This window comes from Crinia signifera, chromosome 8, assembly GCF_055691185.1.
Source record: "Crinia signifera chromosome 8, ASM5569118v1, whole genome shotgun sequence".
NCBI classification, from domain to species: domain Eukaryota; kingdom Metazoa; phylum Chordata; class Amphibia; order Anura; family Myobatrachidae; genus Crinia; species Crinia signifera.
The window spans coordinates 145702346-145722239 of record NC_139224.1 but is presented as its reverse complement, the minus strand read 5'-3'; the positions used below and the strand labels follow the sequence as shown (position 1 = coordinate 145722239).

The 19894-nt window shown below is 44.7% G+C and overlaps 1 protein-coding gene across 1 annotated transcript; it reads right to left on the bottom strand.

The window, feature by feature from the left end:
• Positions 1 to 1757: 1757 nt before the first annotated feature.
• Positions 1758 to 17365, bottom strand: YIPF1 (Yip1 domain family member 1). The gene is made up of 10 exons (XM_083157347.1): positions 17286 to 17365; positions 15461 to 15520; positions 14180 to 14334; positions 9038 to 9118; positions 8188 to 8275; positions 7014 to 7130; positions 4504 to 4670; positions 3342 to 3524; positions 2868 to 2963; positions 1758 to 2266 (listed from the first exon to the last, which is right to left on the bottom strand). Exons 2-9 carry the CDS (start codon positions 15489 to 15491, stop codon positions 2874 to 2876), a joined length of 912 nt encoding a protein of 303 aa, XP_083013473.1. The 5' UTR covers positions 15492 to 15520; positions 17286 to 17365; the 3' UTR covers positions 1758 to 2266; positions 2868 to 2873.
• Positions 17366 to 19894: the final 2529 nt, after the last annotated feature.

Sequence of the window (19894 nt, the reverse complement as noted above, 5' to 3'; positions counted from 1 at the left end):
CAACCCCAATACAAATGTAGTGATGTGATAGAGAATGCATGAAATGCATGGACAGCCAGCCACTTGCAGATTTGACCAGCACCATGACTATCCAATCAGGAGTGACCACATAATGCGAGTCACGTGTACCAGTAGTGTATAGTGTGCTAGTTTTGGGGAAGGGTAATTTCTGCCCTGTACATCTAAACCTCAAAACTCACAATGGAAATCGGATCCATTTAAAAAAAAAAAAAAAAAAAACAATAGAAATGAAAAACACCTTTAAATAGTTATTAAATCTAAGGAATAATAATAAAAAAATAAATAAGATTTGGACTTTTATTACATTCACAAATTTCAGCAGGAGTTAAGGAACCAGACACTGGGGGATATTTACTAAGACGGGAGTTGTATTGGGATGTTGCTATGAGAAATCAATCAGAATCTACTTCTTATTAATTTTGCACCTTCTAGAACAGAAAAGATAGGATCTAATTGGTTGCCCATAGCAACATCTCATCTGAAATACAACTCTCATCTTAGTAAATTCCCCCCACTGTGTGTAACCTTATTTACACCTCACTGTAAACTACACCCCTCTTCTATCAGTCAATTCAGGCACCTCGTATTGTCCTTATTTACATGCAGGTATAGTCTTCATTCTAGCATCTTGCTCCTTCAAAAATCCTTGCAGTTCCTCCCTCCCGCCTGGGGTGTCGCTGTCTGCTGTGGTGTTTCTACAACAGTCTGGTTTGTCTCTCAACATTGAGATATAAACCAGACTGTTCTTGAAGTACCACAGCAGACAGCGACACCCCAGGTAGGAAGGAGGAACTACATGGATTTTACAAGGAGCAGGGTGCTAGAATGAACATTACAGGTAGATTGATAATATTAGGCAAAGCAGACACCCACTTACTCTAAAAGCCTTATGTGAACATAGCGATTACAAAGATGTGTCTGAAAATGGCAACATTAGGTGTTGGTAATATATTTGCTACAGGTAGTTGCACTGTTTTACATGAAGTAATTTTAGAATGAGTGTTTAACAGAGGAACAGTCCTTCAGTAGCTATTCAATGTGTATACGAGATAGGAACCACTACCATGCAAGGTCACTACATAGATGATTGTTTCCAAGCATAAACATACAATAATTAAACTGGGGGCTGGTTGCATTTGATGGGTAATTGCAGTAGCAGAACTCAAATAGAATTCCTTCAAGATGAGATCGTCAAGTTGTTAAAGTGATTCTCTTAAGCTGTGCAAACGATTATTTTAATGATGTGCCCGATTCCGACAGATCAAGACTTTAATATTGTCCAACGTGTGTGTACTCCCTAACACGCACTCCCACAATTTTCAGCACATTGCACAGTGTGTACGCAATACATTTATACCCGATATATCATAAACTACCTAATGATGCACGATATATCGTAAGGTCGTTTGTAAGATTTCACAGTGTGTATGCCCAATACTCTTTGTCCAGAAGCTTAAAGAAAATCATTGACAACAGTCATTTGCACATAGTCTGATATGTACCCAGTGTTACGGGCAAATCTAGTCAGTCAATTGGGGGTAAGGTAGATGTGGTTTACTAGTAATTGTGCCAGTTTTCATTGCTAATTTATACTGAGCAGGATCTTCGATTGCTATATGCATGAAGCAGACATGATTAACATTGTGTGTTACCCACAATTATATATATATATATATATATATATATATATATATATATATATATATATATATATATATATATATATATATAAATATATATATATATATATATATATATATATATAAAAACAAGGATACAAAATGATATAAAATAAAAGTTGTAATTCTAATGTACTTTGTAATGTAATGTACTTATTGTTTTCCTTTATAGTCAGGTCACCTTTCATGTTTATATACATTGTCCCATCTACTAAATAGTGCAAATTTCGTTAAACCTTAAATAAAGAATAAACCATTTGGCCAAACAGTCCATTCCCGCAAGACAAGAACAGGTGACTCCAAGTCCTTGTCCCCAGTGTACAATAGAATACAGAATCAAGGATTCGCAGCTTGTGGTGCTTTCCGTTGTTTCCTCCTATCTCCTTACACCAGAAATTATACATCACCATAACAACAGAAGCCAATCTTACATCATTCTAGATAGAGAAAGAGGAAAACACAACAGCAGGACCCAACACGTCAGTGCGCATCACCTCCAACAAATAATTATGAACTTGGAACCTTGCCCCCACCAGCATAATGGACGAAGGAAATCATGGCGGCACCTGGAAGTAACGAGTCAAATATAAAAAAAATTAAAAAATTATAAAAATATAGAAAGGTACAAATGGTTTACAGACAACAGAATACTTGGTACTCGGGTCGGTCGCGTCGCATCGCATACCATTGTAATGGCATGCGATGCAACTGATTTTGACATTGTACATAGAACGTCAAAAAAGCCCGAAAATTGGGTCCCATCGCGTCTCATTGCATGCCTTAACTAGTGGCATGCGATGAAAAAAAATCGGGTGCCCAGATATTACACAAGTACCGAATACTTATACATATCTGCGTTGTGGCCATAGGGCCAGATGGTAAAATAGAGAGTGATAAACAACCAACCAATCAGCTCCTGTCTGACATTTTGTCTGTGATGTGGAAGGCAACAGCTGATTGGTTGGCTGTTTATCACTCTCCATTGTATCACTTTTGAAGCTTAGTGCATCTGGCCCACATTATGCTAAGTAAGGAACCGAAATATCCACACACAGTGACATATCGTTAACACCAATGAAAAGCAACAAGGATAGAGGGGTAAATGTATGAAGCGGTGATAAGAAAGGAGAAGTGCGACAGAAGGGTGACTATGTGACATCATATTACCTCCCATCAGCGGGTCTGCAGCGCCTGCTTTGTTGTATTAATAATAGCCTTGGCCTCTGCCACGTGATCCTTTTCTGGTCTATCAAAAAAGTATTCCTATAACAATAAAAAGATATAAACATATAAATGACTAAGGTGTACACAATAAAGTCATATTTTCATTTCATGTCTTTTTCCATTCATACAATTAATTATTACCACTATTTATGTGCTCTGGGTGCCTGAGGACCAATATCTGCTAATCTGCTGCGACTGCAATCCCTGCTATAAATGCATTACTGTCCACCACATGATCGACGTACGACCCCTTTGGCATCAGTATGTGACCTAAGCTATGGACATGTTTAATCATGCGAGGGAAGCAGCTGTCCAGAATAAATAGAGAAGCCCTAAATAAAACCCCGGACACATTTTCCCAGCGCACCTGCAGATACATTAGGAAGAATGTCAGTAAAGGAAGATCGCAAGACTCACCCCACAGCCCACTGCCAGCAGTACATGTAGGAGCATGATCACTACGAGGGTGGAGATGGCGACTTTCCGGTTATCCTCACGTACGGCCGGCCAAAACGTCAGCATAAGGACTGCTCCTGACAGGCACATCGCTATGGACATGAGGATCCAGCGGAGAACCTCGTAATGCAAAATCCATAAAATCTGCACAGAGGGAGTATAGCAGATGAATTAGAGGCGGAGAATTAGGGGGAATGAAAATGAGCAAATGGAAGACACCTTACCCCAGAAGTAACTGAGGATGAGGCACCTTGGTTTAGGGTACGGGCACCTATATTATTGTTTACAGTCATGTGCTCCACATTTCTGCTCATGTGATCCACTGATCAATGTAAGGCGCTCTCTCACACATAGGGTCTAATTCAGTATGGTTTGCTAATATGAGAAGTTGCAGCTGCCTCTAATCTGTGACTGAGACAGGCTGGAAGTGGTCAGCACGGACATTAGTGATCCACCTTAAAAACACCTTGGGATACCCACGTTTTTTTCAGATGCACCCACAAAACAACTTATTTCTGCCCCAGAACGCAGGCATTCTGCAGTCAAACTGCAGCTACGTTGCAATTGTGGTCTGTTCGCCTTGTACCTCCCCCCCCAACCCTGCATTTGACATTCACCTATTGACAATCTCAGAATGTTGACCAATTGCCTTTTGACATTTAACAATGCTAACCTCATAACGGTCAACAGTATGAAGGTCAACATTGGGATTATTGACCTTTTGATTACATCCCCATACAAACAGAACTTGTCAGTACGGTCAGCGGGGAAAGTGATTAGAATGGTATATAGGTGTTTCCAATGTATGTGGACCCTAAGGTGTCTTTTAGGTGCTTATTCATGGTCCAAAGCCGAAAGGCTCTTTGTGAATTTCCATGATACTGTATTGAGCCTTATTTTGAGGATTGGTGTACCATCTTATTTTGATGTATGATGCTTATACTAGAGATATTCCTTGTACTCAGTATACAGTGGCATAAGACAAATCAAGATAGTATTTATGCCTCTGCAGGAAGTAGGATATAAAACAAATAACTGTGTAAGGCGGAGCTTACTGTTACATGCTAGGCCCCTACCCCGGTCAACACATTCAGGTGCAACATTTAAGGTCCTGGTGACTCACAGAAGTGGGGATGTAGATGAAGAGGGAGTAGCCATAGACACACACAATCTCCAGGAAAGAGTAGGACACCATACTCATTACTTTGCTGTGTCTCCATGACAGGAAACCCCACAGAGCCAGCGGTACTAGCCAGGTATAAGCATAGATGGCAGTGGCAGCAATGGACACTACAAGAAACAAAAAGGTGACTGGTGAGTGACATAAAACGTGTAACTGACCTGCCTTACATTAGGCTAAGCCCCAGGCTCTGACAGATGTGAAACCTCAATCCATTACCAGACACTGGATCTAATCGGAGACCAAGCCCAGGTACTGGTCTCTTTCCGATGTACACGCCTAGATCAAAAGCTAAAGCGTAACCTAAGCATAAAAACAAAGAACAACGCAAATACTTAAAGTATAGAAAAAGAAATCTTTTTCTTTTTTTTGCTCAGTGATTTTAAAATACACATAAGTCTGCACTGCAGCATGGATGGGCAATTAGTGTGCTCATATCTATGACGTAAGGATGCGCACATCACAGGCTTCTATAGAGAGAATGCCAGCTATGACATGGCGTACATTGCAGCATGCCACAATGTGATGCACCTGGCTGCATCTGTAATGCACCTACAGATGTTTCCTCATACATCCGGTATCCATTCATTAGGTCTACAGTCAAATGGTCGACAGTCAGAATGTCGACATGGACAAAACGTCGACCTGTTTTTTTTTAATAAACTTTTTATTGAGGATTGAGCATTTTTAAAAGGTACGTACACACTGACATCAAAATATTGTGTTCAGTCAACAGAAAATGGACAATTAACAGTTTTACAAGTGTAGTCACACACGTGTTTCTGATCGCACGACTACGGTATGATAAAACGTGAGAGCAAATTAAAATACATAAATAAATACACTTCAATGGGGTGAAAGGTCTATTGGGCTTGACCCCGTAAGGACACGGGTTTCGTACCACGTCGACCTGTTTTTAATGATTTTTTTTTCCTTTTACCAACTAGTTCATACTTTACCATCCATGTGGGCATAGCGTTGGACTCGAATGGGGGGGGGAGGCGGTACACTCAGACGGCGTCCATGTTGACTCAGACACCCCAAAAAAACATTAAAAACTCATGGAGATATTTTTTCAATGTCAACCTTTTTCCACGTCGACATTTTGACGTGCTGGCTATTGATTATGTTGACCCTTTTTCCATGTCGACCTAATGTATATCGACCTTTTGTCCATGTACACCGTAGACCTAATATACCGTAACCCTATATTCCGGGCAGGTGGAGATGCCTTGGCGAGAGTGACCTGCTAGGTCCCGTGTATATATGCGAACATCGGCATCTTTTTCGTCAAAATTGGTAATGTCTCCGTCGCAACGCAATTCCACTTGGATGCACTGGGAGACTGTGCTGATTAGTGTGATATATGACACTTGTAGTAAATGGTGTGTGACCGAGTCTGTATACAGAGCAGAACAGAACATGTATTGGCTGTTATGTGCACAGATTCAGAGACTCAGTTGCACACAGATATAGTGTCACAAAGTTATTCAGGACAGTATCCTTATGAGTCCTAGTTGCGATGCCCAACGTTCGAAGGTTCTAACATTTTAACTATTCTCTGCAGATACATTTTCTGCACGGATTGCTCCATGTGTATTCCCCCAAGAAACAGAGATACTCAGTCCCACGTGTCACCATCGCCTGAATAAATCATGGCTACATGAATTGAAAAGCTAATTAAATCACCAGTATTCTCAGCAGAGAACACTGGTCAGTACAGAACGCTCAGCACACATCGCTGGTGCATCGCGCGTGTGTCAGCGATTTGTGCTGAGCGATCTGTGTTAATCTACATAGCTCAGCAAGGGGCATAAATTGCCCCCTGTGTATGGGCTTTAAATTCATATATGGTGCTAAACTATTATTACATATTTACATCTCATGGCGTTCTGGTGTTGTGACGGTGCTCCAAGGTGATTTGACCGATACAGTTTTTACTGTAAAGTACATAATATAAAGAAAATGCAGGTAAAATAAGTAATGAACACAACATTTTCTTAGTAAATATATTTGTTTTGAGGCTATTGTAATGACATTTTACCAAATGTCAGCTACAATCCATGCACTCCACACATGCTAAGAATGACCATCGGATCTGGGGGTGAGCGCACAGCAAACCACACTTGGTTGCCGCAAAGGCCATCAGTGAAAGACAACGGCAAATGTAAACTCACTAACTTCCAAAAATCTGACTCTGCAAAAAAGAGCAGCGTTTTGGAAGTTTTTAATATAGGTGAGGAGGCAATTTGTTTTCCCACTTTGTTGCTGGATACATATTAGCTTTTTAGAAAATTTGGTGTACTAAACAAGGCCTCCTTTACTATATGAAATGTTCGTATTTAAGTGTGACACTAGATTTCTGCAGAGAATCTCCTGGAGAGTCAGTCTATGTCAGAATTGCGCATTTTCATTTTATGGTGACAGTTGTTGATTGCAGATGCTGCACTCACCTTTTCTAAACTCAGGCACATAATGGTATTGTGGCTCGCCCCAGTGCAGGAGGAAGTTAGACAGGTTCCCACTAATACTGATGGTGAAAATCAATGTGGCACATATCCAAATAGGACCTTGTGTAAACAAAGCAAAAAAAAAAATGATGATCTTCATATACCATTATACAGTTTCTTATACAGTACAGTATATTCCATTTCGCATTACAATTGGGCATAACAGTGATAAATCAAAACTGGTTAAGAGCAAACAGCTATAGTGGTAGGAAGTGGTAGGAAGGCCCTGCTCGCAAGCCTACAATCTATATGGAGATAGGCATCGATACACAATCACAGGTGCTATCTATTGCAAAAGGGCCCAGCTACATTGTAAAGGTACTAGGTGGGCTGTATGATCATTTAGGAAACAATCAGTGGGACTTGCTCTGGGACCATGGCAGCGATGTATATTGGTGTAATTTGGTAAATATCCCTGTGTGTGTGAGTAATAGTAATTTATACTGAATAAAGCAGAAAACAGGTAACCAATGGAAAGACCGAAAGAGCGGATCAGCAGATGATGAATGATGAACTAGGAAAATTAGGAGAAGATGAGAGCATGGATTACAGTTTGTGCAGTGTCTTGTGTACGGTATGGTTGTATTTGAAATATGTTTTTTTAGATGCATGTAACATGCTTTTAAGACAGATAGAATGTAGAGAACAAAGGACAGATCAGAAACAAGGATGACACCCATGCATGGGGACTGGTTGGTTGTTGAAAGTGACAATTCTTAACAGTGACAGAGATATCAGGTAAGTTACTAAAATAAAACAAACGGGACAAAAGGGTTATTCTGATTCACTCGGAAAGGCACAATCACTATCTAATGGACAAAACCATATGCACTGCAGGTGGGGCTGATGTAACATGTGCAGAGAAAGAGTTCAATTTGGGTGTTTTATTGTTTCTGTGCAGGGTAAATACTGGCTGCTCTATTTTTACACTGCAATAAAGATATCAGTTTGAAGTACAAACTCCACCCAAATCTAACTCTCTCTGCACATGTTACATCAGCCCCACCTGCAGTGCACATGGTTTTGTCCATTAGAGAGTGATTGTGCCTTTCCGAGTGAATCAGAATAACCCCCAAAGCTCCTACAATATAAAGAAATGGATTGTGGCAACACTCACCATAAAGATCTGGATTGCTTCTTACATACAACCTTACAAAGTTTCTTCCTGGTATTGGTAAAACAGAACCCTTTATCCTATTCAGCACCTGTTGTAAAGACCCAGACAGGCTGATTAGAAGGGTGACCATTTCAGCAGGGGCTACAAGACACATACTACAACAGCTAAGATTGCTGAATATCATGTATAAATGCAAAGCTCTGCAGTTTACAAAGGGGGTGACCCCCTGTCAGTAAAGGGGTGTTTTTTTTCTCACTATATATTGCAGAAGAGAAGTAGGAGAGGGACTAATAAGAAACCATAATTTCCATTATTCATCCCCTCTAGAACGGCACCAAGATTTTAGCCATTGCTGCTAGACCAGTGATGGCTAACCTTGACATGCCAGCTGTTGTTGAACTACACATCCCAGCATGCACTGCTACAGTTTTGCTATTTGGCCATGACAAACCTGATGCAGGGCATGCTGGGATGTGTATTTCAACAACAGCTGGCGTGTCAAGGTTAGCCATCACTGTGCTAGACTGACCCTACATTACAGGGACATAGGACTGCAAGGAGTAATCCCAAGACTCCAGGGAGTCTATAAAAGGTCTGGGTCCTTCCTTGGTATTAATGCATGTGTTACCAGATGCTATGCGTGAGATTTAATAGGATGAGAGATTCAGAAAGTAAGAGATTTGGTAAGAAATCTCCAGTTTTTTTAAAGCGGCAATCATTTACACTGCAAAACCAGTTTGATTAAGCAGTGTAACTGATTGCCGCTTTAAAAAAACTAGAGATTTCTTACCAAATCTCTCACTTTCTGAATCTCTCATCCTATTAAATCTCACCCTAGATTTCTACTCACCTGATATGTGTCAACATCAAAGAATGTCTGGTAATACTCAAATGTCCAGAAGGGGGCAGTCTTCTTCTGTCCTGCAAGCAGCTACAATACAGAAATACATTTATAATACTTAATAATAAAGCTTCTAACCAATATACATTCAGAATCATTGACAAAACTTAGGATGTTTGACTGCATTATATATATCCTAAGCAGCTGGGTTCAAGCTTATTATTTCTGCTACCATTCATTTCATGCTGATGGTGGTAAAAAGTCAATGATCTTCAATGGAACGGAGGACATTCGCTGTGATCACAAACCTATATCTAGACTGATGTGATAGGACTAGAACATAAAAGATCTACTCAATTCCTATATTACTGCGTTAGATTAACAATTTAGCTTTACCAGAGTAGTAGTAGTAGTACATTTATTTATAAGGCGCCGCAAAGTGTCTGCAGCGCCATACATAGCAAACAAAAAACACAAATTACAAGGTAACGTACAGGGTGTGTTGAAAGATTTCTTTAGAGAGCGCAGAAAGCCCAGCAAAGTCAATCTCCCGTGACCAGTGATGTTCCCGGGAGATTATTTCTAACAATTGGCGGGAAAATGTAATACGGTGCAATTATTAGACGTGTGCGATTTTATTTTTATACAAATGGACAAAATCATTTTCTAAAAATTGCACATATAATAGGTAGCGAATTGCGATTTCATTTGCACGTTTTACGGTAAGAAGTGCCCATTTCATCCAAAAAATTGCACATTACAAATCGCATCCAGATGTTTTCTCATAGAAAACATCAAAATCGCAAATGTAATAGGGTGTGAGTTTTGGTAAGCATTACCCAAAATTGCACAGGAAATAGCCCAGGTCCAGGCTGGTGAGTGTGACCAGTGAGATCTGTGCATGGTTCTGTCTAAAAAAAAAAAAAGTGCGTACAAGTAGAAATAAAAATAAACAAAAGACGTAGGTCCCCCCTCCCAAACATTACCAGCCCTGGGCTCAGATAAGCTGTTCCTGGTTACCTAAATACCCGCCACTGAGAGCAGAGACCCTGTGACACGCTGACCCTGAATTTCACCTGAAAATGGCAAATGTGATATGGTGAGATTTTTTTAGCGGTCTAAAAAAAAAAAAAAAAGGTACTTGTTTCCTAGCACGGCCACAAATCTTGGCCATCGGGGGTAATTTGAGTGGCCTGCGACGCGACCGACGCGATGCCCCCGATTTTTCCATTGAAATGCATTGAAAAATCGGGTCGGTCGCGTCGTGTGCACCTAAAAATGCTTAAATGGTCCAGACGCGATGCCCCCGATTTCCCCATAGGGAACAATGTTAAATGCCTCAATTTACCCGCGATGACCACGATTTCCCATAGGAAACAATGTTAAATGGATCAATTTACCCAAATCAGCATAGGGAAGAATGGTAAATGGGCCAGAAACCCCAAAAAAAACCACAGAGCAGTGGAATGTCCCCCCAAAAGTAGTTGACGCCACCCCGCCATCAACGTGAACCCGAAGCGTGGCGAGCGCAGCGAGCCCGCGAGGGGCGGCGGTACGCGTCCTCCGACCTTTTCATGCCCTACTATCCACTAGGGCGTGGAGTTGAGAATAGAATAGTGTGGCGAGCGCAGCGAGCGCACGCGGATACCTTCACAGGTAAACGCGTCCCTTCGCGGGCTTCACAGGTGTCCGCGTCGCCATGGACACCTGGGAAGCCCGCGAGGGGACACGTATAACTGTGAAGGTATCCGCGTCCGCTCGCCACGCTTCGGGCTATGTGGCTCGCTGCGCTCGCCACACTATTCTATTCTCACTCCGCGCCCTAGTGGATAGTAGGGCATGAAAAGGTCGGAGGACGCGTACCGCTGCGCTCGCCACGCTTCGGGTTGACGTTGATGGCGGGGTGGCGTCAACTACTTTTGGGGGGACATTTCAATGTTCAGGGGTGTTTTTGGCCCGTTTACTATTGTTCCTATGATAATTTGGCTAAATTGAGCCATTTCACATTGTTTCCTATGGGAAATCGTGGTCATCGCGGGTAAATTGAGGCATTTAACATTGTTTTCTATGGGGAAATCGCGGGCATCGCGTCTGTCCCATCGCACCCGATTTTTTAGCGGCCGCGATGGCCCCGATTTTACCCCCGATGACCGCGATTATGATCGTTGTGGCCGTGCTAGGAAACAAGTACCCAAAAAAATCACACCCTATTACATTTCGCCCTTTGAGTTTGATATAAAAAATAAATAAAGGTACTTGTTTCCTAGCACGGCGCCCATCGCATTGTATACCATAAGACTAAATATGGTATGCGATGTGATGCGATGCTGCGCAATGTTGTACAATAAAAAATTGTATGCCATTGTATGCCATACAATGGCATACAATGCGATGGTATACGATTTTTTATTGTATAACCACCCAGATGGGTCCTTACAATGTTAAATGCCCCCTACTATCAACGCCAACCTGAAGCGTGGCGGTACGCGTCCTCCGACCTTTTCATACCCCCACTATCCACGTCAGTGTGGAGTTGATTTTATATAGTGTGGCGAGCGCAGCGAGCCACCGATCCCAAAGCGTGGCGTGCGCGGAATACATGTAAAGTAATACGCGTGCGCTCGCCATGCTTCAGCCTCGGTGGCTCGCCACACTATCTAAGATCAACTCCAAGCCGATGTGGATAGTGGGGGTATGAAAAGGTCAGAGGACGCGTACCGCCGCCGCTCGCCACACTTCGGGTTCGGGTTGATAGTGGGGGTGGCGTGGGGGTGCATTTAACATTGTAAGCACCCATTACGGTGCTTATACAATAAAAAATCGCATTGCATCGCATGCGGTTATATGGCATGCAATGCGATGGCATAAGATGAAAAAATTGGGCGCCGTGCTAGGAAACAAGTACCAGAAATAAGAATCTATTTATGGGGTAACTGCAGTCAGAAAACCACCAACCTAAATGTGTATCCAAATCTTTCTTGCTGTAATGATTTTGTGTAACATTTGCTGCAAATACTCCAGATTCCGGTCACTGGAATTTTACAGCTAAATATCTTTTCTAGAAAGAAACTGCTGCAATCGCAAATACTATTTAAGTAATGGGGTGGGGGCTTTTAACAGCTCATCCAGTAACAACTGCATAAGACCTGTTCTACAACACAAGTCAGGTGAGTACTCTCAGCCTTTGGCAGACATCATAATGACAGCTCTCAAACATCCACCTGGCCACGGGCCACAGTACTGTGGATGAACACGTGATGGAAGGGGAAGGAGAAGGGGTACTCCCCCTCACTTATACTGTTTTCAGACCGCATATGCCATGTCGCACCCGGGATTAGGACACGGGTCCTATCCCCAGAGCGACACGGCATGTGCGGTCTGAAAGCTCCGTCACTGACCCGGCTTATTGCCGGGTCAGTGATGTCACACGGGGCGGCGGCGCGTCACCGGGGACTTGGGAGGAGGCAGCACTTGGAGTGGTACCTGTTCTCACTGTACTTGACACGGGTAAGAGCCATGGTCAACCCTGGTCATTACCAGGGTTGAACTCCCGTGTTGCTCGACCCATGGTGGCCCTTTCAGACCGCACCTCGACCTGTGTTGTGGCCGCAAGGACACGGCAATAACCCGGGTCCAGAGTGCGGTCTAAAAGCGGTATTAGAGTCCACACCCCCTTCCCAGGTGAATGCAGATCAACCCTCTGTGATGATTGGATACATGCCCTTAATAATGGGCATTAATGGGGGTATTCTGGTTGATTTGCCCGGATGCAAATTCATTTCCATGCGAGTAAACCAGATGTCCTGCCTTGCGAATGGTGGTGCCCCGGCACGTACGTTCACACTGGCTGCGAATGGGTGTTTTACATAAACATTCGCAACCCGCAGGGTAACACCCACATCATTCGATGGTCGCCAAACCATCGAATGATGTGGAACAAGCAGGCAGATATAAGGTAGCCTTCTCAGAGCAACCTTAGATCTGCATGCACATTCGGAGGTATGTGGGCGGGCAGCTGACAACCTGTAATGTCGTCTGCCGGGCCGGCCCCCCCTCCCCACACCATCAGCATGAGAACCCTGCAGCGTTCTCATGGGAACGCCCATGAAACGCTGGACGTTCACATATGTTAATGGCCCGCCCAGCCCTCTGTTCGCAAGTATTGGTGCGACGTGTTCGCCTTGGCTGCACGCACCCGGCGCATTCACAAAGCTAAAACATCAGCCCCGTGCGAAGAGACCAGAATAAGGTCCTAAATGTACATTTATTACGAGATGTTTTGCCTTTTTAGACTCTCTCCCCTGCCATCTATAGCAGGCAACATCGCATCTTCAAGAGAAATCCCATCTTAGTGTGGAATTCTGGCCATATCCGGTCCTACTGCCACATCTAAAGGTGCATACACACGGGCAAAAATCGCTGGCAATATGGTCGCTGAACGACCATATTGCCAGCGATTGGAGTGTGCACCGGCGATAAATCGCTGGGTGCGCTCTCCCATTTTCAGCCCCCTAATGGTCACTGGTCGGAGGAGCTTGCTCCTCCTACCAGCGACTTCCTCTGCCTCTTCTCTTGGCAGTGTGTCATTTTCATCAGCGACCATCTCTGGTCGCTGATGAAAACGGGACACTGAGCAATATATTGCCAGCGATCATATTGCTCTGTGTGTACACAGCTTTACTGCTTTCAGAGATCGCAGGCCCTGTCTGTATGAGGCAGATTATAGCTCGATAAGTACTAATTATGCTCTTTTCATGGGCTGGTCACACTCACTCAAGCATTTGGGATACTCCCTACCAAACAGCACATCCTATATAATAAAATGCTATTGCTGCACCTCACCTCTACAGGGGGAATTCAAGTGTTGTGCGGACTGGCAGCAACTAGATGGCACCAGACAGAGCAATTTAAGTGTTGCTATATACATGTGCACACAGCTGCCTGTGCTGACATTATGTTCTGTCACTATGACGAGCTGGGAACTTATTTTAAATAGTTCTTATAAATACAATAACTAGAGGTCAAATACTGAACGATAGTGGATACTGGCCATAACAAACACATATACTGAAATCCAGATGCACATGTTCCTTAGCCCGGGAAACATTACTGTAGGATTACTCACTTTGTAGGATGTTTTCTATGACTCACCCCTGTTTTATCAGAATCTTCATTTCCTAACAAGTCGTCCTCTTCTTCTCCTGATCTGTGCCCCAGCAGGCCGCCACCGGTATCTTCGCTGTCATCAATGCTCACAGTAGTGGCATCAGGGTCGGCAGCCAATAGATCTGCAGCATCCTCAAATTCTGAAAAACAAAAACACTAGCCAAATCAGATTTCATCAAATAACAGATTTCTGTATCAGATTGTCACCATCATAAATGTCCAGATGGACAGAAGGTTGCTATATGAAATGTCAACAATATCAAAATTACCATTAGGGTTAAGCTAACTTTCTGAGTTAATAATTTGGCTCACCTGAACCCACCTCTAATACATTCTCACTATGTTTATATTTTCAACAGTGTCGACAAAATAAATATGTCAACATTTTGCACACCAATGCCTCCTAGATAGAGATAACCAAAATGTCCATTTAATAACTAAAGCTGTGTACACACGGGGGCGATAGGGGCTGAAATCGCTGGAAATATGGTCGCAGGCGACCATATTGCCAGTGATGGGAGTGTGCCCCAGCGATAAATCGCCGGGTTTGCGCTCCCGTTTTCTGCCCCATTCTAATCGCTGGTCGCAGGAGCTTGCTCCTGCGACCAGCTGATTACCTCTCTGGCACCGCCGGCTGAGGTTCCTTTTCATCAGCGACCATCTCTGGTTGCTGATGAAAATGGGACACCGAGCAATATATTGCTCAGTAATATATTGCTAGCAATATATTGCTGAGCAATATGTCTCCCCCCGTGTGTACGGGGCTTTAATGATTGCCCCAGCTAGGCTTTTTCATCAGGGAAACCGATTTGAATGTACCCCCCTGTTGATCACACATTGACTTGAACGTGCCCACAGCACCCTACCTCCTGCTGTGCTGCTGCTGTATGTCCAGGTATGCAGAGGTGGGGAGATTGGTAGCGGTGCACCAGCCTCCGCATTTCCAATGGACCATCTCCCCTGTGGAAGTGAAAATTTAGGTATGAACACTCTCACTACCGGGTGAATAACTTCCATGCCCACAGCATTTGTTCATGGTGTAGGGAGAGCTTGGGGGAAGCCCAGCATCTCCAAGACCCCCAGAGTGATGGAAATGGGTGTGTGCCACATGGCCATGTCCCCTCCTATAGAGGCTACACTCTCATTGATAATCAGTGCCCAGCCCTAAATAGACCCCAGAGTGAAAAAAAATGTGTGTGTAATGTTCATTATTTATTCATTATACTAGGATAAACGATCCTGCGTAGTTCCAACCTTGGTACTTACCTTGAAACTTTAGGTCATCTCTGGTCGCCATTATCTTACTTAGCTTGTGTCCCTTTGGTCCTGAATAAAACATGACAATTACAGAACATACACAGCTGTTCTTCTAATACCCCTTTTACACCAGAGGTTGGACCCGGGATATTGCCGCTCCAGTCCGGGGCAGGGCATGGTGTAAATGGACTGAAAAAAAATAACACGGGTACTGTTCCCCGGGAATCTGACCCGGCAAATTTTCAGGGTCGGACACGGGGCTTATCCGGGGCTCAGGGTGGTGTAAATGGTCATTATCCGGGTTATTTGGTAGGTAGAGGGGCGCAAAGAGCTGATTGGTGCTTCTGCGGCTCTGGCAGATGATGTCATCTGCTGGAGACCCGCACAGGGCGCATGTAGCAGCAGCGTTACCACGCTCTAGACCTCTATCTAGATCTATCAATTGAGATCTAGACCTCTCAGCCAAGAATTGTGCTCTCCTCCTCAAAATGTGAAGCAAGTAGCACAGGGTGAGAAGCTGCTTCAAACTCTCAATTGCTGAAAAGTACAGCACAAACTGCAACACAGCTACTCCGTCTGCCATCTTTGCTGCAATGCTGGGAGCAGAACCCACCCCCTCCCTTTCCCTTTCTAGTGACCTCATCTCAAACAGCCCAAAGGTCCATTTTTAATGACACCAGCAAGGAAAGACAGGGCTGATCCGTTTTCAGTGTGAAAGGGCCTTACCCGGGAATAACCCGGATTGAATTGCAGTGTAAATGGGGTCTGAGGCAGGGCATGCCCTGGCAATTTCCCGTGTTCGATTTCCCGGGTCCTACCCGGTATTCTGGTGTAAAAGTGGTATAAGATGTGCCAAAGGCACCATAGTACTGGAACGCAGGCATATTTGGCTATCATTTTAACATGCATAACTTATTATATGCCCACATCTAGCAAATACGGTACTTATGGGGCTAGACTGTTGCAGCTACCACTAGTGGGTGCAAAATGAAGCTATTGAATTGTTGCTCCATTTAGATGCCAGTTAGCTGCAGGGTGTTATATTTCTTCGTACAGCCCTCAGAGATGCAGGAAAAAAAGTGTGTGCAATGTCCATTTGGTTGCCCTTACCAGGACTTTAGATGGAGCTAGCTGTGATTTGCACCAAACCCATCTACTTGGAAACATTTAAAGCAATAGGTGCTCGATCGGGGCAACAACTGAATTATTTTGATAGGTGCCCAAAACATTTCTGAATCTTCCCATTAGTCCATTTTTTTATTTAAATACACTGCATTGATCTGTATTGTTTTATTTCTGAAAACCAGGGCAGATCTGTCTGCAAACTGTAATAATCTCCAAACTGTAGCAATAAACTACCAATATTCTAATAAAGTACAAAACATCGAAGCAAATGTCTAAAACATGTTGCTATGGGTTATAACATCTTAATTTGCCACCTACTCATCATACACCTGTTTACAATAAGTATCCATTCAATCATTTGCTTTATTATACCAATATGCATTACCAAGGTAATATCTGTGCTGCACTCCACTCACACTATACATTAAGTTTTACAATGCAATCTGAATACAGTCTAGAATGTTCCAATACAGCTGCCTTATATAATGCTGAGTAATGTCCATCTATGAATGGAATATAATGAGAATATCAGAATGGAATACATGCAACATGGAAAACATCCTGCTCCTACAAAGCTGCATTTATATAATGTCAGGCTAAAAGTCCCGTCCCCCTCCCCCTACACTCAGTGTGAGTGCCAGCAATGTGACAATATACAGTATATGAGTATATAAATAACATGCACACAGAAATCCTGCAAGTCACTTACACAGCTCCAGGTCACGTGATGACAGGGTTGTTGCCGGAAGTCTAACACAGCAGCTACGATCATGTGACAGTACTCAGCCAATGGTATAGCTGCAGATAATAATACAATAATGCCCAGGCTGCTCCCTCTCCCGGATCTGTATCACGTGATGCAGCTTGAGCTCTCTGATCATCATGATGATCTGTCACAGAATCAGCTCATACTAAAGAGCATCAGGAGCAGACACTGTAATAAGAAGACTACTGTAAAGGTGGCCACAGTGTACGGACAGCATCCCGCGAGCCGCCTGGGACCTACCCGGGCGGCATGGATGCATGCAATCCAGCACAATTTGCTGTGATGGATCGCATGGGGCCCTGCTCCCTGCCCGCATATGGGAGGAAGGTCCGAGGTCGGGTGGTTGGACGTTCCGAGCACCAACTGTGGTCCGATGCGCACGGGACCGTGCATCGGACCTGAGGGGACAGCAAACTGACCCGATTTGGCCGATTTGACTGCCTGATTCGTCGGAATCAGACAAAATCGGCCCAGTGTATGGGGGCCATTGTTCTCTGCTGTGGGGAAACTATGAGGGGGTTGCTGAAAGTCAACATTATGGACTGATATACCCAGATAGCAGTTATAGGGGCGCATTTATCAAGATCGCATTTACAATGCGATCTGGGCGGAATATTACCGCCCAGGATCGCATTGTAAAATGCAATCATACCGGTATGTATGAAAGTTGAGGGCGCAGGGACAGGGCTCCGAAAGGAGCCCGTCCCTGCGAAGCCCTGACCCGGAAGCCGGGGGGTCAGCGCATGCGCGGTTATGCGCTGACCCCCCGCCAACCCCACTTACTGCACTGCCCTGCTCAGGCAGTGTGATGTGTAGCCATAGGCAACAATGGGCTATCGCCATATCAGAATGGGGATAGCCCAGGGGTGCGATGCCGGGCTGCCTGATGTTGATACATCGGGCAGCTTTGCATATCCCATAGAAACCTATGGGGGATGCGGCCGGCGGCGCTGCAGGGATGATCGCAGCAGGAATCGGAGATCCCTGCTGCGGTCCCCCTTTAATACATTTGGGGGGTACTAAATATTTGCGGCGAACCCCCGAAAACTGATGTTTTCGGAGATTTACCTGCAAATATTGCTTGATAAATGTGCCCCATAGTGACTGCCGCAAATCACTGCGATTGCACATCCCTTGGTGATACCCTGGCTAGGGATGGCCATCGACTATCGATGTTCCCAAAACATCGATAGTGCTCGATGTTTTGGACATCTATAGTGGATGGTCGAATAGTTATATGCCATCGATGGATGGCTTCCGATGGAAAAAGTTGGGGGCGCATGCGCAAAAGAAACTTAAACTGGATTGATGGCTAAAGTTTCTTTTGCGCACGGATCCCGGCCGGGCAGGCTGCCCGCAGCGACCCGTCCCGTTGCTCTGCACATGCGCGGCTAAGCGATGGCAGGAACCATCGATGGTGTGAGGTAGAATGGTTTCTAGCCATCGATGGTTCCTGCTCTAGAAGCCATCGATGGCAGCCATCGATGGGGGATGTGCCGATGGCCATCCCTAACCCTGGCTGCAGAAAATAATGGTAGATACAATTTCTGATGCAGGGCAGCAGGAGATTAGAACTTCAAATGGCATTCTTCCGCAGGACCTGGGAGGGTAGGCAACTCTGAATATGACATCACAACTCTCCCCATACTATGTTTGACTTCACTGCCCCTCTGCCCACCAGCTTTCCTTACTTACCCCTCTGCCCACCAGCTTTCCTTACTTACCCCTCTGCCCACCAGCTTTCCTTACTTGCCCCACTGTCCAGCTTTTCCTCACACACCCCACTGCCACACAGTAATGATGAAACACACGGTACTTGTTTCCTAGCACGGCCACAACGATCATGATCGTGGGAATCGTGAGTAAAAATGGGGGGCATCGCGGCCATCGCATGCACTAAAAAATCGGGTGCGATGCCCGCGATTTTCCCATAGGGAACAATGTTAAATGCCTCAATATACCCGCGATGCCCCCGATTTCCCATAGGAAACAATGTTAAATGGCTCAATTTACCCAAATCATCATAGGGAACAATGGTAAATGGGCCAGAAACCCCCAAAAACACCCCTGAACAGTGAAATGTCCCCCCAAAAGTAGTTTCCGCCACCCCACGATCAACGCGAACATGAAGCGTGGCGAGCGCAGCGAGCCCGCGAGGGGCGGCGGTACGCGTCCTCCGACCTTTTCATACCCCCACTATCCACGTCGGCGTGGAGTTGAGAATAGAATAGTGTGGCGAGCGCAGCGAGCCACCGAGCTCGAAGCGTGCGAGCCCCGCGCGGGGACACGGATACCTGTGAAGCCCGCGAAGGGACGCGTTTACCTGTGAAGGTATCCGCGTCCCCTCGCGGGGCTCGCTGCGCTCGCAACGCTTCGGGCTCGGTGGCTCGCTGCGCTCGCCACACTATTCTATTCTCAACTCCACGCCGACGTGGATAGTGGGGGTATGAAAAGGTCGGAGGACACGGGGACATTTCACTGTTCAGGGGTGTTTTTGGGGGTTTCTGGCCCATTTACCATTGTTCCCTATGATGATTTGGGTAAATTGAGCC